The 25,427-nt window shown below is 44.6% G+C and overlaps 1 protein-coding gene across 1 annotated transcript; it reads left to right on the top strand.

The window, feature by feature from the left end:
- Positions 1-1,569: 1,569 nt before the first annotated feature.
- LOC308578099 (uncharacterized protein) lies at positions 1,570-20,833 on the top strand (the record flags this gene model as incomplete). The annotated part of the gene is made up of 7 exons (XM_081178372.1): positions 1,570-1,694; positions 3,367-3,562; positions 6,348-6,488; positions 11,088-11,189; positions 13,640-13,741; positions 14,587-14,692; positions 20,826-20,833. The coding sequence occupies 7 exons, from the start codon at positions 1,570-1,572 to the stop codon at positions 20,831-20,833; spliced, it is 780 nt and encodes a 259-aa protein (XP_081034498.1).
- Between the last annotated feature and the right edge of the window lie 4,594 nt (positions 20,834-25,427).

Raw genomic sequence — 25,427 nt, 5'->3', positions numbered from 1 at the left:
AAAAATTAATAAAAAATAATTTAAAAAGAGAATGCCACTAGCCCAATTAATGGGGCTCATATGGGATTGTTATTAATGAAAAAATTAATGAAAAAATAATTTACAAAGAGAATGCCACTTGCCCAATTAATAGGGCTTAAATCAGATTGCTATGAATGAAAATAATAAATTCTTTAAAAGAAGAAGAGAGAACGCTACTAACCCAATTAATGGGGCTTCTATTGGATTGTGATTAATGAAAAATTAATAAAACATTATTTAACAGAAGAAGAGAGAACGCTACTAGCCCAATTAATGGGGCTTATATTGGATTGTTATCATTATCATTATTTTTCCAGGCCTTCCCATCTAGAGCCCAGAAACTCTGTAACAGTTACCTTCTCAAAGTGATGAATCGCCAGCCAGATTTCCCCTTGCGCATTGAACACACAGCCGAGGTTACTCCATGCCACAGCAAAGTTGGGTTGGGTCTCGATGGCTTTCAGGTAGCAGGCCTTGGGAGGGTCGAGAGGTAGGTAGGTACAGGGGGAAGGGGGTATTTGCACAAAAGAAAAGCAAGAGAAAAGTCCCAGTTAGCAGAGGCTTGACAACCATATGTCAGGAGTGCTCTGATGGTGTTTCCTGCTTGGCAGAGGGTTGGACTCGATGGCCCTTGTGGTCTATTCCAGCTGTATGATTCTATGATTCTACTTTAAATTTAACCATTACAGGTGGGTTTTTTTAAAAAAATTAATCCTGCTAATGTATTAACCTGTGTGCACTGCTTTTGTCAATATGCAATAAACGTTTCCCATTCTTTTTTATATTAAAACTGGAGGCATTTTTTCAGCTGCAATGGGCCTCCGGTGTCCTGTTAGTACCATTAGTTGGTACCATTTCTCGTACAGTTGATATTCCTTGCATAGATAGATTAGATAGATGATAGATAGTTAGATTAGATTAGATTAGATAGATAGATTAGGTAGGTAGATTAGATAGATACATATATAAGAAAGGTTGGTAGATGGATAGATAGATTAGTTAGATTGATTGATTGAGTAGGTAGATAGATTCAGGCATGGCCAAACCTGGCCCTCCAGCTGTTTTGGGACTACAACTCACATTGTCCCTGACCACTGGTCCTGTTAGGTAGGGATGATGGGGGTTGGAGGGCCAAGTTGGGCCACACCTGGATTAGATGGTAGGTAGGTAGATAGATAGATAGATAGATAGATAGATAGATAGATAGGCAAGTAGATAGATAATAAGATAAAGTCGGTAGATTGATAAGGTAGGAAGGTAGGTAGGAGGCAGCCTAGGTCAAAGTTGACCCACTTATTTAAAAGTAACCATGCTGTTATACAGTGGTACCTCTGGATGCGAACGGGATCCGTTCCGGGGCCCCGTTCGCATCCTGAAGCGAACATGCTCGGGTCACAATTTGCTGCTTCCGTAGATGCGTGTGGCATCATTTTGAGTGTCTGCACGTGCGCAAGCTGCAGAACCCGGAAGTAACGGGCTCTGTTACTTCTAGGTCGCCACGGAGCACAACCCGAAAATGCTTAACCCGCAGCTACTTCAACCTGAGGTATGACTGTATTAGTAACAAAAATCTATTATCTTAAATATTTTCAGGCGGTGACCCTGGACCCCAACTTCCTGGATGCTTACATTAATCTGGGGAACGTCTTGAAGGAGGCGCGTATATTTGACAGGTAAGCAAATAGGCATAGAGCTTATATTCTCTTTTTTATATAAATGTTTTTTATTGGTTTTGCGTATAATCACATTACGTCTTATATTCTCAGTTTAGTGGTTGCACCCATACCCAAACTAACTCCCATTGTTGCCTAGAGGGTTGATTTTATTTAAAGCAAATTGATTTAAATCCCAAATCCATAAGACTTGATTTAAATCCCCCTTTTACCGGAAGGTTCAGCCTTGCTGGCATCCTCTTAATATTGACAATCGGAGGCAGGTTTCCTTTTTGGAATCCTAACTTCAGAGTCTTTTCTACAGTTATATCAAAATGATTTGGTTCTGCTATATACAGCCCGATTGTGACGAAATGATGGTGAGTTTTAATAAGTGAACACTTTTTATTTGAACAACTTTTCTGCTGTACTTGATTGGAAGGAGAAAAGAAACATTTCCTTCATAACAATTTAAGCAATTTATTTCACTAAAACAGTAACATGGTAGCATATGTATCCATGTTGCTTAACTGATGTGCTGAAACATTTTTTCCCCAAGAAAAACTTGGACTGAGTTTTCGCACACATGAAAAACTTAAAACAAATAATTCTTCCCCGAATTATTTATTTATTTATTTATTTCTACCCCGCTCTCACTGGCCAGGGCCGGGCTCAGGGCGGCTAACACCAAATATAAATTACAATAAAATAGAATAGAAAAAAACCCCAGTTAATTAAAATACAGCTTAAAATGCAGCCTCATCAAGACTACAAAGGGAGGAAACATCAGCTATTCACCCAAGCCAGCTATCCATGCTGGTGCTACATGGGCCAGCAAAAAAGCCACGGGAAAATTTATATACCAAATCCCATATAGGGTGTCAGAGTGAGTCTAAGCATAGAGCGAGTTAAAATAATCAAGCCTGGAGGTGACCATCGCATGGATCACTGGCCAGATCAGGGCGAGAAAGGTAAGGAACCAATTCCTTAATACGGCGGAGGTGGAAAAATGCCACCTTTGCTGTGGCTGCAACCTGTGCCTCCATGGAAAGAGAGGCATCGAAGGTTACACCCAAGCTCTTGACAGAAGGCTCTGGCACTAATTGCGCCCCCACAAGAGATGGGAGTTGGCCCCCCAACCCCATGTTGTCCTGACCCAGCCAGAGGACCTCTGTCTTCGAAGGATTTAACTTCAACTGGCTCCCACGCAGCCACCCAGCCACGGCTTCCAAGCATCTGGTCAGTGTGTCTGGGGCCGAGTCCATTGACAGATAAAGTTGGGTGTCATCAGCATATTGACGACAACTCAGCCCTAAACTCCGGACAATCTGGGCAAGGGGGCGCATAAAGATATTGAAAAGCATCTGGGAAAGGATTGTGCCCTGCGGCACTCCACACAACAAGGAGTGCCGCAGCGACAACTCCCTCCCTAGCGCCACCCTCTGTCCCCGACTTGAGATAAAGGAGCACAGCCATTGTCTGACTGTGCCCTGAATCCCCACGTTGGCAAGGCGGTGGTCCAAAAGTTTGTGATCGACCATGTCGAAGGCCGCTAACAAATCTAAAAGAATCCGCAGTCCCGGCCCGCCTCGATCCTCTTAATCGTCCTCCCAAAGCATTTTATTTTTTAAAAAACAGATTTTTATCCACCCTGGTGACAATGAAACTGAACCAGTCCTTGATCTCATTTCAGAGCCGTTGCAGCCTACCTACGGGCCCTGAGCCTGAGTCCCAACCACGCTGTTGTCCACGGCAACCTGGCATGTGTGTATTACGAACAGGGGCTGATCGATCTGGCAATCGATACCTACAAGAGGGCCATTGAGCTCCAGCCCCACTTCCCTGACGCCTACTGCAACCTGGCCAACGCGCTGAAAGAGAAAGGCAGCGTAAGAAACTGGTCCCTTTTGCCTTGGGGTGGGGGGAACATCTATATAAAAGATGTTTTATAGATGGTACTTAACACCTGCCAAAATAGCTAAAATGTATAAAACAAAAAAACTGTGCTGGAGGTGCAGTAAAGAAGAAGGGACACTTATACATTTCTGGTGGGCCTGTGAAAAAAAAATACAGAAACTTTCCTATTAGGCAGTGGTGTCCAAACTTTTTTCAAAGAGGGCCAGATTTGATGAAGTGAAGGGCCATAAGGGCCGACCAAAGTTGTTTACTTTTTTTAAGGATTGAAGTTGTTGAGCTCTTTTCTTAGGGTTTAAATTGTTGAACTTTTTTTAGGATTGAAGTTGTTTAGCTTTTTCTTAGGCTTTTACCCCATGCTGAATTGGCCAGATTAACAGAGACAATTAGGGCACAACCCAGACAAGAATTCCAAAAGGAATGGGGAAAATGCAGAGAATACTTTACCAAACAGTGCCCCAAAATATACACTTGGACTTGTTTCAATTAATTTCTACAGGAGACTTTGTGGTTTAAGTCATAATTAGGAAAAATTGTAATAATCCCATACAAAAGAAATAGTATACAAGAGGTAAATAAGGCGGCCATTTAACAGAATAAAGTCTTTTATTTTTATGTTATGTTTTCTTTGTGTAAGAGGATAGGAGTTTAATTTTGATAATTAGTCAATGGTGGTGGGTCTGTTTGTATGTATGAGTTGTTGTGGACTATGTTATAAATAAAATAAAAATTAAAAAAAGAAAATGAAACCGGTCCCTTTTGCTTTCTGTATGTCAGAGGGTTTGCTGAAAAAAGCCTTCCGGATGATGGTGACCTCGAAATTGGGCTCTTTGGGGGGGGATTTGGGGTACAGAACCTAGAAGAAGTCCTCTTTTATTTTTTCCTTTGTCATATCGTCACATACAACTTTGCTCATACCAAGCGTCGACTCCCCTCCCCCTTCCCCCGCTCCCACTCCCTGGCTTTCTTAAGCAGTCACGATCCTCTTAGCATTTCTATATCACCCTTTAAAAATTGTCCAGTAGCACCTGATGATGATAATAATAATAATAATAATAATAATAATAATAATAATAATAATAATAATAATAATAATAATAATAATAATAAAATTTATACCCCGCCTATCTGGCTGGGTTTCCCCAGCCACTCTTGGCGACAAAATATTAAAATACAATAGTCCTTCCCTAAACAGGGCTTGCTAAACTTGGCTTCTTCTTGGTATAATTTTTTGTATGCAGGTCCACTTCTTCAGATACAAAAGCTTCTACCAAGACCAAACTGAGTTGGTCTGCAATGTGCTACTGGACAATTTATATATTTTTTATATATTTCAACTGCGTTAGACCACCACAGCTGCCTACCTGAACATATATCGCCCTATTTACCTTCTTACTCTACTTAAAACAATTTACTTTAGCATTTGTAAATCACTTTCAAAAATTAGCCTCTGGTTTTTTTAATAACAGTATATTTAAAGATCTTTTTCAATTCTTTGTAAATCATATCCCAGTAGACTTTGACTTTAGTGCACATCCACCACCTATGGACGAAATTCCCTTCCTTCTCCTTGCATTTCTAGCGTGCCTTATCTTGAGTTATATATATTTTAGCAAGTTTAGTCGGCGTCAAATACCACCTATACGTCACCTTCATTAAATTTTTAATTAGTGCTGTACATTCAATAAATTGTTTTTGCCCATAATCTTTCCCACTTATCTAATTCAATGTTATGACCAAAATCTTGAGCCCATTTAATCATAACCGACTTAACTTCTTCATCCTTTGTATGCCATTCTTATACGTTTTTGGCAATGATTTTCTTTTACTATCTAGCAACTCTGTCTCTTAATTTTGATTTAGTATGACCAAAACCATTTCCCTTACTGTCTTCCTTAAATACATCTTGCAAAAGACGGTAAGTGTGCGGGAAAGAGAGTTTGAATCGGATTAGTCTGCTCTTGTATTTATGTTCCCCTAAACCAAGCATGTCCAAAGTCCACTTTGGGGGCCTTCCACCCATCTCTCCTAGATCTCAAAATGCATTGGTTTTGTCATATTTCCTGCTATCCTGCCAAAGAATTTAAATTTTCCCAATGTTCTTTTAGACCAGGCATGTCCAAAGTCCAGTTCAGGGGCCTAATCTGGCCCTCTGGTCGATTTAATCCGGCCCTCGTGGCGGTTTATTTACTAGGGCAAAACTTCCCCCCAAAAAGCTCAAGAACTTTAATCCTAAAAAAAGGTCAGCACCTCTGAGGTCAAATCCTTAAAAAAGGCTCAACAATTGTGGGGTTTTACTGTTAATATGCTTCTTCTTAATTGCATTTCACTATTAATATACTTCTTAATTGTATTTCAGTTCAACAATGACTTTGATAAAATACATCTTTTGTGACGTGCAGAAGGCTTGAGTTACCTATGAGGTGCAACAGTTACCATATAGCATATATTCAATATAAAAAACAGCAACAATTGGTTGTTGACAAAGGACAGCTGGCATATATATATAAAAGATATTAACTGATATGCATGCCATTCCAGATATAGCTATATAATCTCTACTGTTGGTAAGAGAAGAACTTTGGAGCAGGCATTTTCAAAAAAAGAGTTTTTTATGAACCGCTCTAATACCAAGTTACCGTCAGGAGCTGAGGGGCCGTATCAAACCTCAATCCAGCCATCACATCACAGAGCAGCCTTTTGGGCTCCTGTGAAAGACATACTAATATTCGTGTAAAAACTCTGTTTTGTGTTTCGAAGGTTGCCGAAGCCGAGGAATGCTACAATACAGCTCTCCGTTTATGTCCGACTCACGCGGATTCTCTTAATAACCTGGCGAACATCAAGCGAGAACAAGGGAATATCGAGGAGGCTGTCCGCCTCTACCGGAAAGCTCTTGAGGTACGTGCGTGGAGAATTACAACAATTAAATTGAGATATAAGGGTTAGGCATGCGTACCCTGGACTCCTAGTCTGGGTCTTTTTAAAAATCGCCGATCAAATTTTTCTTGATCAATAACGGAAATAATGGTGAAGAAGTGAAAGTGAAGTAGCATTTTGAGGCTCGACAAAGCATGGTCCGATAAGTCCCTTTTGGAAGGAAGAGGGTCTGTCCCCCTTTTTATATTCCTAGGCCTCCTGGAATGACCAAAAATCTGCTTTTTCATCAGAAGAACAATGCAAGGTGTTAAGGAACGGTACAGAAATTGAAATAAAAGCTGGGCACATGCTGTTCTCTGTGTCGGCTGAGCTTGATCCCCTGACAGTCTTATTTTCTAACAGTATTTCCTATGCGTACGAAAAAGGCAGTTCATAGGCCCATTATTATTATTATTATTATTATTATTATTATTATTATTATTATTTCTAAATATGTATCTTTAAGGTATTCAATAAATTTTTCCCATTCTTGTTTAATTTTTTTATATATATAAATAGTTTTTATTAAGTTTTAGCATTTTATATTCAACACAAACATCATTCTTGCAGACAGCATAGATGAATCCCAATCTCCCCCAGCTTCCCTCTTCTGGTTTTTTAAATATTTACTTCTCCTGCCTATCTCATTCTCCCTTAATTTTGCCATCTTTGAACTAACGATGGTTATATCCTTAAGGTTTTTGCACCATGCTTTTTCACATTTCATCTTCATTATTTTCCCCATTTTGTCCTTTTAACTTTTTTCTTTGCTTAAATTTCCTATCATCTTGATGTCTGATCTTCACAGTCATTTTGATAATCCACTCTTCTTTTGTTGGGACCTTCTCTTCCTTCCACATCCGGGCTAAGAACATTCTGGCATAAATAGAATACACTGTCTTTTTAGGTCTCTTGGTATTTCTTCACCCGTTAAACCTATTAGAAAGGCTTCTGGTTTTTACACAAATGTTCTCTCCCCCCCCCCCCAGTTAATTATACAGTGGTACCTTGGTTCTCAAACTGAATGTGTTCCAAAACCAAGGTGCACTTTCCCATAGAAAGTCATGCAAAACTCTATCTAGTGAACAATAGTGAACAATGTGGTGACAGAAGAGCTTCAGATTGAAAAAGGTACACGTCAGGGGTGCCCCCTGTCCCCTTTATTGTTTATCTCAGTCCTGGAGGTTTTGCTGAACATGATAAGGAAGGATCGGCAGGTACAAGGAATACGGGTCGGAGTGAAACAATATAAACTGAAAGCATTTGCAGATGACTTGGTTTTAACATTACAGGAGCCAGAATCTAGTACAAAAAGAGTTCTGGAACTGATACAGAAATTTGGTCGGGTGGCGGGTTTCAAGTTGAACAAACAAAAAACTAAGGTGTTAGGGAAAAATTTGACAGCTACTGAAACAGAAGGGTTTCAGAAGGAAACAGAACTAAATATTGTTAAAAAAGTGAAATACCTGGGGGTCAATCTCTCCTCCAAGAACCTGAATTTATTTAAAGATAATTATGAGAAATGTTGGTCAGAAGTTAAAAAGGATCTAGAAATTTGGTCAAGACTGAAGTTGTCCTTGTTAGGCCGAATTGCAGCTATAAAAATGAACGTTTTGCCAAAGATGTTGTTTTTGTTTCAGGCCTTGCAGATTGTGGACAGAGTGGAATGTTTTGGAAAGTGGCAGAAGGATATCTCTAAATTTGTCTGGCAGGGCAAAAAGCCCCGAATAAAGTTTAAAATACTAACTGATGCAAAGGAAAGAGGGGGATTTGCCCTGCCGGACTTAAGGATATATTACGAAGCTGCAGCCTTCTGCTGGATGAAAGATTGGATCTTGTTGGAAAACACTGATGTCCTAGATCTGGAAGGCTTTAATAACTCGTTAGGTTGGCATGCGTATTTGTGGTATGACAAGGCAAAAACATATGGAATGTTTAAAAACCATATTGTCAGGAAAGCAATATTTATGGTCTGGAAAAAATACAAAGACTTACTAGAAAGCAAAACTCCGAGGTGGGTATCACCAATAGAGGCCAAGGCTCGGAAAAAACCCAATATGGAGGCCGGTTGGCCGAAATATTGGGAAATAATAGAAAACATTGGAGATAATTGGAGGTTGCAGAGCTTTGAAAGGTTAAAGGGTAAAGTGCAAGATTGGTTTCATTATGCCCAAATTAATGAGGTTTTTAAGCTAGATAAAAAAACAGGATTCCAGGTGGAAAAATCGAAACTTGAGACAGAATTGTTAGAACCAAAGACCAAGCTATTATCGAGAATGTATAACTTGCTGCTTAAATGGAACACTCAGGATGAGACAGTTAAATCAGCCATGATAAAATGGGCCCAGGACATTGGTTATAACATCATGTCTGAGGACTGGGAAAGGTTATGGACCACCGGTATGAAGTTTACGGCATGTAATGCCTTGAAAGAAAACATTATGAAAATGGTATACAGGTGGTACATGACCCCAGTCAAGCTTGCTAAGATCTACCACTTGTCCGATAATAAATGCTGGAAATGTAAGGAGGCTGAAGGGACATTCTTTCACCTCTGGTGGACCTGTCCAAGAGTGAAGGCCTTCTGGGAAATGATATATAACGAGTTAAAAAAGGTGTTTAAATACACTTTCCCTAAGAAACCAGAGGCATTCCTCCTGGGCATTGTCGGCCAGAAGGTGTTAAAGAAGGATAGAACTCTTTTTATGTATGCTACTACTGCAGCAAGGATTCTTATCGCTAAGCATTGGAAGACTCAAGATTTGCCCACACTGGAGGACTGGCAGACGCAACTGATGAACTACATGGAACTAGCCGAGATGACTGCAAGGATTCGAGACTTGGGAGAAGAAGCAATGGAGGAGGACTGGTGTAAATTTAAGGACTATTTGCAAAAGTATTATAAGTTATATGAATCTTAAGACGCCGTATGATTTGGAATATCAGCCCCAGCAACAAAATGGTTTATATAAGAAATTGGATAATTTTTACGAAAGAATCAAGGTTTAAATGGGTAAAAATGACAATATGTTATATTTTAAAAGTAAATTGAAAACAAGAGATTTAAACTTAAACTGCAATTGAAAGTAAAAAGAAACACATGAAACAAGGTTATAATTTGCTGATAATTTTATTGTTAAGAATGCACTATGTGGGAGATGTGGGGAAGCCCGATAGAAATCTGAAATAAGTTGTTGAAATGGTTGAGATTTTCTGTTTTTTCTTTCTTTCTACTGTCTATGTTCTTTCTTTTCTATTTGTAATCTGGAAAAAAACGTAATAAAAATTATTATATAAAAAAAAAAGAAAGTCATGCAAAACGGATTAATCCGTACCAGACTTTGAAAAACAATCCCTAAAACAGCCATTTAACATGAATTTTACTATCTAACGAGACCACTGATCCCTAAAATGAAAGCAGTCATCCATGTACTGTACTCTAAAATAAATACAACAGTCTTGTAAATGATAAAAATGAAAATTATTTTTTTTCCTCACCTGCACTGATGATAGTCATTGTTCGGATGGGGACCGGGGCTTCTATCCGTTTCTGCAATCACACAATCAATCAATCAATCAATCAATCAGTAACTAAACTGGGATCCGCACAGTCGCAAAAACAAATGAACCAAAAAAGCCTCCGAAACAAAAACACCACATAAATTGCAAAAACCAAAGCACCAAACTTAATCTGTTCCCGAAGTCTGTTTGATTGGTGCAGGCGCCCCAGAAAGAATAGCTGACAGCCAAATTTGATGTTTGGCTTCCGAAAAACGCCTGGAAACTGGAACACTTTTTCTGGGTTTTCGGCATTTGGGAACCAAAGCGTTTGAGTAGTAGTAATAATAATAATAATAATAATTTGTTTTTGTTTGTATCCCACCCTCGCCGGCCAAGGCTGGGCTCAGAGCAGCTAACATCATAAAAACAACACAACGAGCCTAAAAGCAGACATCAAGTAATTCAAATAAAAATTAATTCAGACAAGTTAAAATCCGGGCAGGTGGCAATTATTAGGGTGGAATTGAGAGTGATTAATAATTGCCAGAATTGAGGAGCATGGAATTTCCCAAAAGGAAAGTGCTGCTTGTCCGTATGAAGAGGATGCCACAATGCTGAACCTTTCTGTATAAAAAACCTTCTGTATAAAGAAACCTGTATAAAAAACATTTGAGAACCAAGGTCTCACTGTCTCACATGACCACTAGGGTGGTTCATAAAAAACACTTTTTTGAAGATGCCTGCTCCCAAGGTCTTATCTTACTACACTAGGGATTATATAGCTATATCTGAAATTTTGTGCATATCAGTTAATATCTCAACCCTCCATGAAAATAGCTGTTTTCTTGGACGTTTTCCTATTTTGTGAAGGCTTTGGAGAAGGCATTTTTTAAAAAAGTTTTTTTAATGAACTGCCCTAAAGACCACCGTATAGGATAGAAAGAGCCTTCTTGACCCTTACATTTCCAGCGTAACTTCAGAGTATTTTTGTACCAAAATGGCACTTTTTCTCTCCCCCTCCATGTCAGAATCAGTCCCACTTTTGCAGACGCCTATTCCAACATGGGGAACACCTTGAAGGAAATGCAAGACGTCCAGGGAGCTCTGCAATGCTACACAAGAGCAATCCAGATAAATCCTGCGTTTGCCGATGCCCACAGCAACCTCACTTCCATCCATAAGGTAAGCTTTGTGTCTCTGCTAAATCTATTTAAAAAAAAAAAAACTGGGGGGGGGCAGCAGGGGAATCTTAGTTTTTACAAAAGGAAAACAACTGGCAAAAGCCGTCCCAAACCGAGATGGGGCACAAAAAGAAAAAGGGGAGAATTGGAATTTATGCTGGAAGTGTGAGGAGGCAGAGGGCACGCCGATACGTTTATGGTGGGGCTACAGAAACGTTAAAAAATTCATGAGGAAATAAAAAAGATGATCAGAATTAATTTAGAGGGGAAAACCAGAGGCATATTTACTGAGTATAAGAGGTAAAGAAATACCACAAGATGGGAAGATATTATTCTTATACGCGACAGCTGCAGCAAGGCTACTCCTTGCACAAAACTGGAACAGGAAATATATACCCACAAAGGATGACTGGATAAAGAAACTAATTGAATTTATAGAACTGGCAAGGTCAAGTGCAGTAATAAGGTACCAATCAAACTGGAAAATAAAAATATAATGGAAATGGTTTGAAGATTATGTGTTCAAGTACTGCTCAAAAACTAACATGTTGATATGTTTGGTTTAATGTTTGTAAATCTGGTTTATAATAATAATAAATAGTAAGTTAAAAGAGTTAAGAAATATAAATTTAGATAAAAATTGCAATGTGAATGTGAGTGAAGGAAGTCACGTGGGTATTTGGGTAAATGCTGAGTTGTGTATAGGGTTAGATGTGGGGAATCCATATATGTAATGTATAGTGTTGAAAATGTACGGCAACTAGCATGTAAAATGAAATCAAAAATAAATAAATAAATAGGGGGGAAATAAAAATGGCAATGTGAAATATTATATAGGAGGGTGAGGGGCGGTGGAGGGAAGCCACAAGGGTGGTTTTAATGTCTGAAATTTTGGGTGGTAGGGTAATACGAATTTTGTTTTGTGTCTATGTGTTTGTTTGTAAATAAATTTTTTAAAAGGAAAATGAAAAAATTGCTATTTTTACTTTGAAATAAAAATGGGGGGGAGGTCTTATACGGGTGATTGGGTGGGTGAATGGCTCATTTTCTTAAATTTGAGCCCCCCCAAATAGAGGGTGGCTTATATAGACGGAAAGTATGGTGGAGTTCCACACCCAAAAATCTCATTGTGACTTCCAATCACCCCTACGTCACATTTCCGATGGCGCCCTTTTGCTCGTCTCTCCTAGATCTCAAAATGCATTGGTTTTGTCATATTTCCTGCTGTCCTTTGTCAATCCACACCTGCCAAAGAATTTAAATTTTCCCAACATTTTTTTTTAGACCACACATGTCCAGCGTGTGGCCGGGGAGCGTAACCTGGTTTACTTACTGGGGCAACCCCCCCCCCCCCCAATGCTCAACAACTTCAATCCTAAAAAGAGCTCAACAACCTTGGGGTTAAATCCTAAAACAGCTCAACAAATTTGCCCCGCCGTCATGTCAAATCTGGCCCTCTTTGGGAAAATTTGGGCACCCCTGTAAATTTAGACAATACAGTCCTATCTCGGGTTAAATATGCTTCAGGATGAATATTTTTGGGTTGCGCTCCGCAGTGACCCAGAAGTAACGGAGCACGTTACTTGCGGGTTTCGCCGCATGCACAGACCCTCAAAATGATGTCATGCGCAGAAGCGGCGAATTGCGACGTGCAGATGCGGGTTGCATTCGCTTCAGGATGCGAACGGGGCTCCGGAACGGATCCCATTCACATCCAGAGGTACCACTGTACTCTGCAAGTGTCCTGTTCTCTATGAAATGTTTCTTCCAAAACCTCTCGTAATTCTGCCTGTATTATAATCTTGCTAATTCTGCGTATTTTAGCCTTTTTGCTAGCTACGCCAACTTAGTAGGGATGGGATTCTCCTTTCCATCCTTTGTCTGTTAAGATTCTCGCTGCGGCTATTGTAGACACTGTGACTTGCCATTGTTTTATAACCATTTATTGTAACATTTATTCTATGATCAATTACAATAATCATTCATTGTAATATTCATTTATTGTACGATTAATTACAATTTATTGTAATTGTTAAGAGTAGGTTTCTATTGAATTTTTACATGCTGATACTCAATATTATTCTATAGCATGGGGAGGCAAACTACGGCCCCATGGCCTTCTCAATCTAGCCGGGAGTCGGCATGTTTTGACACGAGTATAATGTGTCCTTTTATTTAAAATGCACCTCTGGGTTATTTGTGGGACATAGGAATGCGTTCCTTTTTCCCCCTCCCCAAAATCTAGTCTGGCCCCCACAAGGTCTAAGGGACAGTGGACGGCCCCCTGCTGAAAAAGTTTGCCGACCCCTGTTCTATTCCAATGATTGTTGAATGTTACTTTATAAGTCTACCAGGTGTGGATCATCGTGCCTTCTGTCTGTTCTTCATCTTTGGTTTTGATGGTTGAGAAAAAAGCTAGTGGCAATTGCTGAAATATCCCTCCCTTTCTAGGATTCCGGAAACATCCCAGAGGCAATTGCTTCGTATCGCACCGCCTTGAAACTGAAGCCGGATTTTCCTGACGCTTACTGCAACCTGGCGCACTGTTTGCAGGTGAGGCAGAGTTTTAAGGGCCAACACTCCCAGGGTTTCCGGCATTTGGGAACCGAGGCGTTTGAGTCCCAAGGTACCACGGTAATGGTAAAAGCGTCACCTAATTCAGGAATTGTCCAATGTCACTTTAGAGACCAACTCAGTTTGTTCTGTGTCTAAGCTTTCATGTGCAGGCAGACTTATTCAGATACACTGAAGCGGAAGTCCCCACACCCTGATATTTAGAGGGAGGGTGGGGCGGGGTATTTCTCTGAACGGTAGTAGGACTCAATCGGTATGGTCAACCTGTGGACGAATGTGTCTCATTACATATCCTAAAACTATTTCAGGTCATCTGCGTACCATCCCTTGTTTTTTCAGTCATTCACAGTTGCCAGCAGGTGGACCATACCCATTGACTCCTACTACCCTTCGGAGAAAAACCCCAACTCACCCTCCCACTATATATCAGGGTCTGGGGGCTTCTCCTTACTCTTATATAGCAGGGTCTGGGGACTTCTCCCTCTGTATATCAGGGTCTGGGGACTTCCGCTTCAGTGTATCTGAAGAAGTGTGCATGCACACAAAAGCTTATATCAGGCATCCCCAACCTGCGCCCCCCCCCGATGTTTTGGCCTACAACTCCCATGATCCCTAGCTAACAGGACCAGTGGTCGGGGATGATGGGAATTGTAGTCTAAAACATCTGGAGGGCCGAAGGCTTGGGGTGCCTGGCTTATACCAAGAACAAACTTTGTTGGTCTCTAAGGCACTACTGGACAATTTATATATATATATTGACTTCATCAGACCAATACGGCTACCTACCTGAATCTAGAACCCTGGTTTTCTTTGCCCCCTTTCAGATCGTCTGTGATTGGACCGATTACGGCGAGAGAATGAAGAAGCTTGTCAGTATTGTGGCTGACCAGCTGGAGAAGAACCGGCTCCCTTCGGTGCACCCGCATCACAGCATGCTGTATCCACTGTCTCACGGCTTCCGAAAGGCTATTGCCGAGAGACATGGGAACCTTTGCCTGGACAAGGTGGGTCTATGCTGTGAAGAGGTGTGCGCCGCTCCGTTCCGTCAGAGTTTGAATGCTTTCATGTTGGCTTTGGATATATAATAATATATAATAATTTATTATTTCTACCCTGCCCATCTGTCTGGGTATCCTCAGCCACTCTGGGTGGCTGCCAACCAAATATTAAAAACACAAGGCAGCATTAAATATTTAAAAACTTCCCTAAACAGGGCTGCCTTCAGATGTCTTTTAAAAGTGAGATAATTGCTTATTTCTTTGACATCTGATGGAAGGGCGTTCCACAGGGCGGCCGTCACCACGAGAAGGCCCTCTGCCTGCTTCCCTGTAACTTGGCTTCTTGCAGGGAGGGAAGCGCCAGAAGGCCCTCGGGAGAGGGACCCCGGTGTCCGGGGTGGAGATGCTCCTTCAGGTCTACTGGGCCGAGGCCATTGAGGGCTTTCAAGGTCAGCACCGACACTATGAATTGTGCTTGGAAACGTACTGGGAGCCAAAGCAGATCTCTTGGGACCGGTGGTATGTGGTCTCAGTCAGACTGGATTTAAATCCTTTATTTTACAGAAAGGCTTGATCTTGCTGGCATCCTCTTAATATTGACAACCAGAGGAAAGTTTCATCTGCTGGGCTGTTTAGGGCTTTCAAGGTCAGCACCAACACTTTGAATTGTGCCCGGAAACGTACTGGGAGTCAATGCAGGTCTTTCAAGACTGGTGTTATGTGGTCTCTGCGGCTGTTCACGGCCCCCAGTCTGGCTACCACATTCTGGATTAATTGCAGTAAGGTAGCCCCACATAGAGCGCATTGCAGTCGTCCAAGCTGGAGATAACAAGAGCATGCGCCACTCTGGCAAGAGAGTCCGTGGGCAGGGAGGGTCTTATCCTGCATCCCAGATAGAGCTGCCCTGGACACAGAACAGACCTGTGCCTCCATGGGTCCAAAATGACCCCCAGACTGTGCAGCTGGTCCTTCAGGGGCACAGTTGCCCCGTTCAGGACCAGGGAGTCCCCCCCACCCGCCCACACACCACAGAACTTCAGTCTTGTCAGGATTCAACCTCAACCAGTTAGCTGCCATCCATCCTCCAACCGCCTCGAGGCACCCGCGCAGGAACTCCACCGCCTTTGCCGGCTCTGATTTGAAAGAGAGGTAGAGCTCTCTATCAGGCTTCCTCAACCTTGGCCCTCCTGATGCTTTTGGCCTACAGCTCCATGGTCCCTAGCTAGCAGATCTAGTGGTCAGGGATGATGGGCACTGTAGTTTGAAAACAGCTGGAGGGCCAAGGTTTAGGAAGCCTGCTCTGTATTGGCGCCAATGGCTGTTAAGCGAAAAAATTCCAGGGTGAGTGACTCCTTGACAGCCTAGCTCACGGGGCACTTGTCCCCCATGGGTCCATGCTGTCAGTAAAAGGAGGAAGTCCCAGCCCGGTAATTTGGAGCAAAACAGTGGTCAGTAGACCATGATTCTTACTGTTGCACCACAGGTCTGCCCAGGAGTAAGAACCCCGAGCATGGGGCAATGTCAACTTTTATAACTTCTTTCTTCCCCCCAGAATACACTTCAAGCAGCATCGTTGATACATCATCACTACATCACTAGCACATCACAAATGAGGAGGGGTATACAAGGGTTATGCATTCACTATGAGGTCCCTTTATCAGACCCCTTAAATCTCCATCACTGAAAGAACAATAAAACTCTTGACACGTCCTTTCCCACTGGACTTGTCTGGAGATGGGCATTCAGAACACCTGCCTTGCTAAACTGCCTTGGCAGATGTCTATGGTTGCCCCCTTGGTCCCTCCCTCGGTGGGGTGCCGTGTATGTGCTCTCAGGCTTGGGGAATTCTGGCGGGATGCCCTGTTCCTGCTGCCTACATGACTTCCTGCTTCTTGGCTCATGGAGGGAGGTGGAGCCCAAATTCGTTCAAATGGCGGAATGAGGAGAGTCGGTTAAAGCATAGATTTTCTGCGTGTCTTTCTTGGGCTGTCAAGTCAAAGGTATGTATATTTGTAACATTGGAACAACTTCAAAGATGTGGCCTCATGTCCCCCACCCCCATGTCATTTCCGTAACCCGGCTTTCTTGAATCCCCTTGCTAGATCAACGTGCTCCACAAGCCGCCTTACGAGCACCCCAAGGACCTGAAAGGCAGTGAGGGCCGGCTCCGCGTTGACTACCTGAGCTCTGACTTTGGGAACCACCCCACCTCCCATCTCATGCAGTGAATCCCAGGCATGCACAATTCGGACAAATTTGAGGTGAGGTGCACAAGAGGGCAGCTGTGTGAGTAGCTCAGGCGGCAGAGCGCTGAGACTCTGAATCTTGGGGTCATGGGTACGAGCCCCACGTTGGGCCAAACGAATGAATACAGCCTAGGACCGCCTCTCCACGGAGGATCTAACAGTCTGCAAATAAAAAAATGTTAGAGGTCCTGGGCTTCAGGGAGATTAGGCTGGCCTCGACCAGGGCCAGGGCCTTTTCAGCCTTGGCCCCGGCCTGGTGGAACTCTCTGCCACAAGAGATCAGGACCCTGTGGGATCTGACATCTTTCTGCAGGGCCTGTAAGATGGAGTTGTTCCGCCGGGCCTTTGGTTCAACCTGACTCCCCTTCTCTTTTTGTGTAAGGACTAGTATGAAAGAGGCCTCCCAGTGTTCTCACAGGCCCATATAAGAGTTGGGCCTGATGAGCGTTTACTGTTCCCAACCCTAATCCTGCGGAAAGCCATCTAATTGGATTTGAATTTGATCCTGGCTTGTTTTCAGGAGGTAATTTCGTTATTGCTTGATTTTATACCAGTGTTACATATTTGGTGTTAGCCTCCCTGAGCCCGGTTTCGGACGGGGAGGGCAGGATACAAATAAAAGTTATTATTATTATTATTATTATTATTATTATTATTATTATTATTATCATCATCATCATTATCATTATCATTATCCTCTTAATTTGCATCAGCCCTTGGTTGTAGCAATAAAACAACGAGATGATCTGCAAGGAATAGAAATGAAAAATCAATGATATCAAATACATTTGAGGGTTTTGAATCGAGAGTGGACCTTATTCTGACTGCCCCAGCTCAAAACCCGGCCGCCTTTGCCGTAACCTGCTCCTCTTGATCTGCCAAGAGAGGACTCTGGGGTAGTGGTTGGGCAACCCGGAACAGGCAATAAAGGAGGGGTAATCATCTCACGACAAACCTAGACAGCATCTTAAAAAGCAGAGACACCACCTTGCCAACAAGGTCAGTATAGTAAAAGCTATGTTTTCCCAGTAGTGATGTATGGAAGTGAGAGCTGGACCATAAAGAAGGCTGATCGCCGAAGAATTGATGCTTTTGAATTATGATGCTGGAGGAGACTCTTGAGAGTCCCATGGACTGCAAGAAGATCAAACCTATCCATTCTGAAGGAAATCAGCCCAGAGTGCTCACTGGAAGGACACATCCTGAAGCTGAGGCTCCAAGACTTTGGCCACCTCATGAGAAGAGAATCATAGAATCATAGAGTTGGAATAGACCACAAGGGCCATCGAGTCCAACCCCCTGCCAAGCAGGAAACACCATCAGAGCACTCCTGACATATGGTTGTCAAGCCTCTGCTTAAAGACCTCCAAAGAAGGAGACTCCACCACACTCCTTGGCAGCAAATTCCACTGTCAAACAGCTCTTACTGTCAGGAAGTTCTTCCTAATGTTTAGGTGGAATCTTCTTTCTTGTAGTTTGGATCCATTGCTCCGTGTCCGCTTCTCTGGAGCAGCAGAAAACAACCTTTCTCCCTCCTCTATGTGACATCCTTTTATATATTTGAACATGGCTATCATATCACCCCTTAACCTCCTCTTCTCCAGGCTAAACATGCCCAGCTCCCTTAGCCGTTCCTCATAAGGCATCGTTTCCAGGCCTTTGACCATTTTGGTTGCCCTCCTCTGGACACGTTCCAGTTTGTCAGTGTCCTTCTTGAATTGTGGTGCCCAGAACTGGACACAATACTCTAGGTGAGGTCTGACCAGAGCAGAATACAGTGGCACTATTACTTCCCTTGATCTAGATGCTATACTCCTATTGTGAGGGTTTGATTAGCTGCTTGTGCGTGAAAACGTGCTCCCTCAGAGTTTGTGCGCCCCCACAAACCTCCGTGTGTGACGGAGCTCCTCAGACATGTCTGCTCTAGTCACTAGTAGAGTCCGACAGTGGCTGTCTGCGGAAGCGTTTCCAACAAAGAAGTTCCTTAACGGAAACGCGTCTCCTGGACTCACGGCGTGACAGTTTCCTGCGAGGTATGGGTCTCCCTATGGGAGACTCCGATACCTCCCCACTGTTTTCGCTGGAAGCCTCCCTGAGCCCTCCCTCCTGCTCGCATTCCCTCAGAGACCCACTCCTCCCCCTGCTGGTCCCTGCTTCAGCAGTTGAGTCTCTTTCATCCTGCCTGAGTCCCTCCACCACCTGATGCTCTGATGGCAGTTCCCTGACATCCACCTCCCCTCCAGGGCCCCCCTCACCCCCTCCCAATTCCTCCCCCCTGGGAGGTGAAGGGCTAAAACCCCGAAACGAATCTTCCTCATCTTCTGACGTCTCGAACAATTCTCTCCATCGATCGTCGTCCTGGCCAGCTGAATCCTCCTCCTCTTCAGAATCTGGGAACCCCTCCAACTCCTCTTCCTCGTCGGTGGTGGCAAAGTATTCCCTTCGGAACCTCGCTACAGGCTGAGGTTTACGTGGGAACCTCTGATGAAAAGTCTCTATTAAAACCTCGTCATTGACATCCTCTGCCCTAACCCAGGTGTTTTCCGACTCCGGTTCCCCTTCCCACATTACCAAATACTCTACTTGATCTCCCTTCCACCTGGAATCGAGGATCTCCGCTACATGGTAGCTGTGTTCCTTCTCCTCCATTGCTGGTCCCCTAGTGACCCTCCCCTCACTGTCTCCTCTATACGGTGACAGCAACGACCTGTGAAAAACTGGGTGCAGCTTCATGTGGTTCGGTAACCGGAGCCTGAAAGCCACTGGATTGACCTGCTGTATGACTTCAAACGGACCCAGCCTTTTGGGTCTTAATTTCTTACAACCTCCTTTGAATGGCAACCCTTGGGTTGACAGCCACACCTGGTCCCCCACCCTGATGCTTTCACCTTCCCTTCTGTTTTTGTCTGCTTGCCTCTTATATTCCTCCTTAGCCCTGTTTAAGTTGAGTTGGAGCTGGCGATGGATCGCTTCCATTTCTTCCACGAACTGTTCTGCAGCTGGAACGCTCCAGTTCTCCCCCTCCCCCCCTGGGAAGGCTCTGGGATGGCACCCGTGATTAGCCAAAAAGGGGCTCATCCCCATGGACACGTTCTCTGCATTGTTGTAGGCAAATTCTGCCAACGCCAGCTTCTCCACCCAATCATTCTCTCTGTCATTAACATAACACCTCAAATATTGTTGGAGAACCCCATTTGCTCTTTCCGCCTGCCCGTTGGTTTCAGGATGACGGGCCGTCGAGAAATTAACCTCTACATGCAGTAAGCTCATGAGCTTCCTCCAGAACCTGGAAGTAAATTGTTTCCCTCGGTCTGAAACCACCCTCAAGGGGGCGCCATGCAACCTAAACACATTCTCTACAAACAATTTGGCGGTTTCTTCTGCTGTAACCGCATGTGAGCAGGCTATGAAGTGGGCCATTTTAGTTAACAGGTCTACTACAACCATGATGGCTGTTTTCCCTCTAGACCTTGGCAGATCAGTCATGAAATCTATTGCCACTGCTTCCCACGGTCTCTCAGGTGTGGGCAGTGGTTCTAATAAACCAGCCGGCGCCTGCCTCTCCCCCTTGGCTCTTTGGCATTGTTCACACCCTCTCACATACTCCCGCACATCTTCCCTGACCTTGGGCCACCAAAATTCCCTGGTAACCAGCCACATGGTTTTGTGTTGCCCAAAGTGCCCTGCTGTGGGGCTATCGTGCAGCTGCTTGAGTACTTTCTCCCTCAATTCCCCTTCAGGTATATATAACGCTCCCTTATAATACAATGCCCCATTTCTCTCCTCAAAACCACCGGGTTTGTCTTCCTCCCCTCTGAGATCCCTGAGTTTCCCCTGGGCGTATGCATCCTGCACCGTACCCTCTACCAATTCCCTTTGCCCCACCAAAGTCGCCCCACACACCCAGCGGTCCTCTGGAATGATATGGGTTTCTTCGGGTGCTCCCTCCCCCTCCAAATATTCAGGCTTGCGTGAGAGAGCGTCCGCCCTAACATTCTCTGGGCCTGGCACATAACAAATCTCAAAGTTAAATTTGGAGAACTCTTGGGCCCATCTCAACTGCCTTTGGTTGAGCACTCGCGCCGTTCTCCAGTACTCTAGATTTTTATGGTCCGTGCACACTTGCACTTTATGTTGTGCACCAACTAGCAGATGCCTCCATCTCCGGAACGCCTCATGAATAGCAAGCAGTTCTCGGTCGTACACCGTGTAGTTCCTCTCGGATTTGTTCAGCTTCCGCGAGAAGAAGGCACACGGACGCCACTCCGACTCCTCCTTCCCCGGCTGCAGAAGAAGCACCGCCCCTATGGCTCTGTCAGATGCGTCTGTTTCAACCCTTAGCTTCTTTCGTAAATCCACATGCAGAAGTTGTTCTTCAGAGGCGAAGGCCCTTTTCAGTTCCTCAAACGCTCGCCCCGCCTCCGCCGTCCATACAAACTTCTTCTTACTGCTGAGACAGTCAGTGATGGGCGCCGTCAGATGGGCGAAGTTGCGGATGAACTTACGATAAAAGTTTCCAAACCCTAGGAACCTCTGCACATCCTTCTTGGTTTTGGGTGTTTTCCATTCCAGCACTGCCTGTACCTTGCCGGGATCCATGGCCAATCCCTTGTCTGACAGGCGGTACCCCAGGAATTCCACCTCCTTGGTATGGAACCGACACTTCTCCAGTTTGACCCACAGCCTGTTGGCTTGCAGTCTGCTCAACACTTCTCTGACGTCTCTCACATGTTGCTCCTCACTCTCAGAATACACCAACACATCATCTAGAAAGGCAACGCAATTCTTGTAGAGCAAAGGGCCCAGCACGTGGTTCATAAAAGATTGAAAACACGCGGAGCCTGCTTGTAATCCAAATGGCATAACGAGGTATTCAAACGCCCCCAAAGGGGTAAACATGGTGGTTTTCCATTCATCCCCTTTCCTTATGCGTATCAGGTTGTACGCCCCCCTTAGATCCAGCTTTGGGAAAATCTTTCCCTTCCTCACCATGGTCAAAATATCATCAATTCTGGGCATAGGGAACGCCACCGGTTCAGTCACTGCATTCAGCCGCCTAAAATCACATACAAGTCTCGGCTTGTCCGCATTTTTTTTGTCCACAAAGAACACTGGGCTCCCCCCTGCTGCTTTGGACTCTCTGATGAAGCCTCTCTTCAGGTTCTTGTCAATGAACCCTCGCAACTCCTGCATTTCCCTGTCTGACATGGCATACAACTTGCCCACGGGAAGCTGTGCTCCAGGGAGTAAATTGATCTGACAATCAAAGGGTCTATGAGGTGGTAGTTGGTCAGCTTCCTTCTCGCTGAACACGTCGCTGAGATCTGCATACTGTGGTGGTACCTTCACCTTTCCCATTACTTCAGTCCCTGCTAGGGTGGCTTGGGCCCCTACTGAACCCTTCTCCCCTTTGCAGTGTTCTAGGCAATGTGCTGAACCAAAGGACACCACTCTTTGATGCCAGCCAACCAGTGGATCATGTAGAGCTAGCCAGCTCATTCCCAAAATAATGGGAGCGCCTCCCAGGGTGGCCACATTAAACGCTATCAGTTCTGTGTGCCTTGCCACCCTCATTATCATTGGGACAGTCTGCAAGCGGACTCCTCCTCCCAACAACTCCCTGCCATCAATCGTGGTCACCTGCAGGGGGTTGCTTAAAGGGATGGTCTGTATCTGGTGTTCAGCAACAAACTCCTTGCTCATAAAATTGCAGGAGCTGCCTGAGTCCAATAGCGCCTTTATTTTTAGGGGGTGCCCATTCTGCAGCTCTAGCGACACTTCAATCACTAGAGCAGGTCGAGGAGCTTCTGGCACGGGCACTTTCACTGCTCTTTGGCCTGGCTGCAGTGCCCCAATTGTGGCAACCAGGCGTTGGCTTTTACCTGCTCCGCTCCCCCTTCTTCTCCCCCCTCAACAGCTCCCACCATCCCTTGCCATTCCTTCCTCTGGGGGCAGACTCTGGCAAAGTGGCCTGGCTGTTGGCAGAGATAGCATTTCCGGGGGCCCTTTCCCTCCTTCTTAGCTCCCTCGCTGGTTTTTGAAAATGCGCGCGCGCGCGCTGTTCCGATTTCCATCGGCTCTGCCGGCGGGAAAGCTGGCTCAGGAATGTCTGGAATGCGGAACTCCTTCCAACGTTCCCCTCTCCCTTCCCGCCTCTCCAAGGCTCTTGCCTCCTGCCGCGCTCCTATGGTCAGCGCAGATTTGGTCAGCTGATCCATAGACTCCGCCCTGGGGCTCCGTGCCAGCTCGTCTTTCACCCCCGAAGAAAGACCTTCTTCAAATAGCATTTGAACGGGTGCCGCCGATAAATCCCAACTCAGTCTGTGAATCAGCATGGTAAACTCAGTCCAATATTCACGGACAGATCGACTCCCCTGCTTACAAGCCATTAGCTGTCTGCGCACCACCCCTTCCTCAATATCGCTGGAAAACATGATATCCATTGCACGAAAGAACTTCATTGTGTCCTTTAGTATGTCATTGTGCGTTGCCATTAGGGGTCGCACCCAGTCTCTAGCCCCTTTCTCAAGATGCCCAATTACAAAAGCAACTCGCGATTCCTCATCAGGGAACTCATCGAACTGCACATTAAGGGCATATTGCATCTCTGTCCTAAAAGCATGGTAGTCCTTGGGGTCCCCCCCAAATTTCTGCACCAATCCTGGTACCTTTCTGGGGAATTGAGTGGCTCTCCCCTTCTTGTCTGCATCCTGAGCCCTTCTCTCCTCCAGCCTCGCCGTCTGCAGGGCCAGTTGAACCTCCAACGCTCGGTATCTATCTTCCAAGCTTGGACCAGCTCCAGCCCCTGCTCCTCCGGTTCCGGTTGGTTCGCTCATGATGCCTTCTCTTGCACAGGCAGCGTACAAAGACTGTCGGACTGCTGTGAGGGTTTGATTAGCTGCTTGTGCGTGAAAACGTGCTCCCTCAGAGTTTGTGCGCCCCCACAAACCTCCGTGTGTGACGGAGCTCCTCAGACATGTCTGCTCTAGTCACTAGTAGAGTCCGACAGTGGCTGTCTGCGGAAGCGTTTCCAACAAAGAAGTTCCTTAACGGAAACGCGTCTCCTGGACTCACGGCGTGACAGTTTCCTGCGAGGTATGGGTCTCCCTATGGGAGACTCCGATACCTCCCCACTGTTTTCGCTGGAAGCCTCCCTGAGCCCTCCCTCCTGCTCGCATTCCCTCAGAGACCCACTCCTCCCCCTGCTGGTCCCTGCTTCAGCAGTTGAGTCTCTTTCATCCTGCCTGAGTCCCTCCACCACCTGATGCTCTGATGGCAGTTCCCTGACACCTATTGATGCAGCCCAGAATTGCATTGGCTTTTTTAGCTGCTGCGTCACACTGTTGGCTCATGTCAAGTTTATGGTCAACCAAGACTCCTAGATCCTTTTCACATGTACTGCTCTCAAGCCAGGTGTCCCCCATCTTGTTTTTGTGCCTCTCATTTTTTTTGCCCAAGTGTAATACTTTACATTTCTCCCTGTTAAAATTCATCTTGTTTGTTTTTGCCCAGTTCTCTAATCTGTCAAGGTCGTTTTGAAGTGTGATCCTGTCCTCTGGGGTGTTAGCCACCCCTCCCAGTTTGGTGTCATCTGCAAATTTGATCAGGATGCCCTTGAATCCATCATCCAAGTCGTTGATAAAGATGTTGAATAAGACCGGGCCCAAGACAGAACCCTGTGGCACCCCACTAGTCGCTCTTCTCGAGAATGAAGAGGAACCATTGATGAGAACCCTTTGGGTTCGGTCAGTCAGCCAGTTACAAATCCACTGAGTGGTAGCATAGTCAAGACCGCATTTTACCAGCTTCTTTACAAGAATATCATGGGGCACCTTGTCAAATGCCTTGCTGAAATCAAGGTAGGCTACATCCACTGCGTTCCCTTCATCTACCAGGCTTGTAATTCTGTCAAAAAAGGAGATCAGGTTAGTCTGACATGACTTATTTTTCAGAAATCCATGCTGACTATTGGTATCACAGCATTCCTTTCTAGGTGCTCACAGACTGTTTGCTTAATGATCTGCTCCAGAATCTTCCCTGGTATTGATGTCAGACTGACTGGGCGATAATTATTTGGGTCCTCTCTTTTCCCCTTTTTGAAAATGGGGACAACATTTGCCCTCCTCCAGTCTGCCGGGACTTTGCCTGTTCTCCAGGAATTCTCAAAGATGACTGCCAGTGGTTCTGAGATCACATCTGCCAGTTCTTTTAATACTCTTGGATGCAGTTCATCTGGCCCTGGAGACTTGAATACATCTAAACTAGCCAAGTATTCTTGTACTATCTCCTTAGTTATTCTGGGCTGTGTTTCCTTTGCTGAATCATTTGCTCCAAATTCTTCAGGTCGGGCATTGTTTTCTTTATCGGAGAAGACTGAGGCAAAGAAGGCATTGAGGAGTTCAGCCCTTTCTGTGTCCCCTG

Source organism: Podarcis bocagei, assembly GCF_964188305.1.
Source record: "Podarcis bocagei genome assembly, chromosome: W".
Lineage (NCBI taxonomy): Eukaryota > Metazoa > Chordata > Lepidosauria > Squamata > Lacertidae > Podarcis > Podarcis bocagei.
Note: the sequence above shows the minus strand (reverse complement) of the source record. Positions and strands in the feature narration are given on the sequence as shown.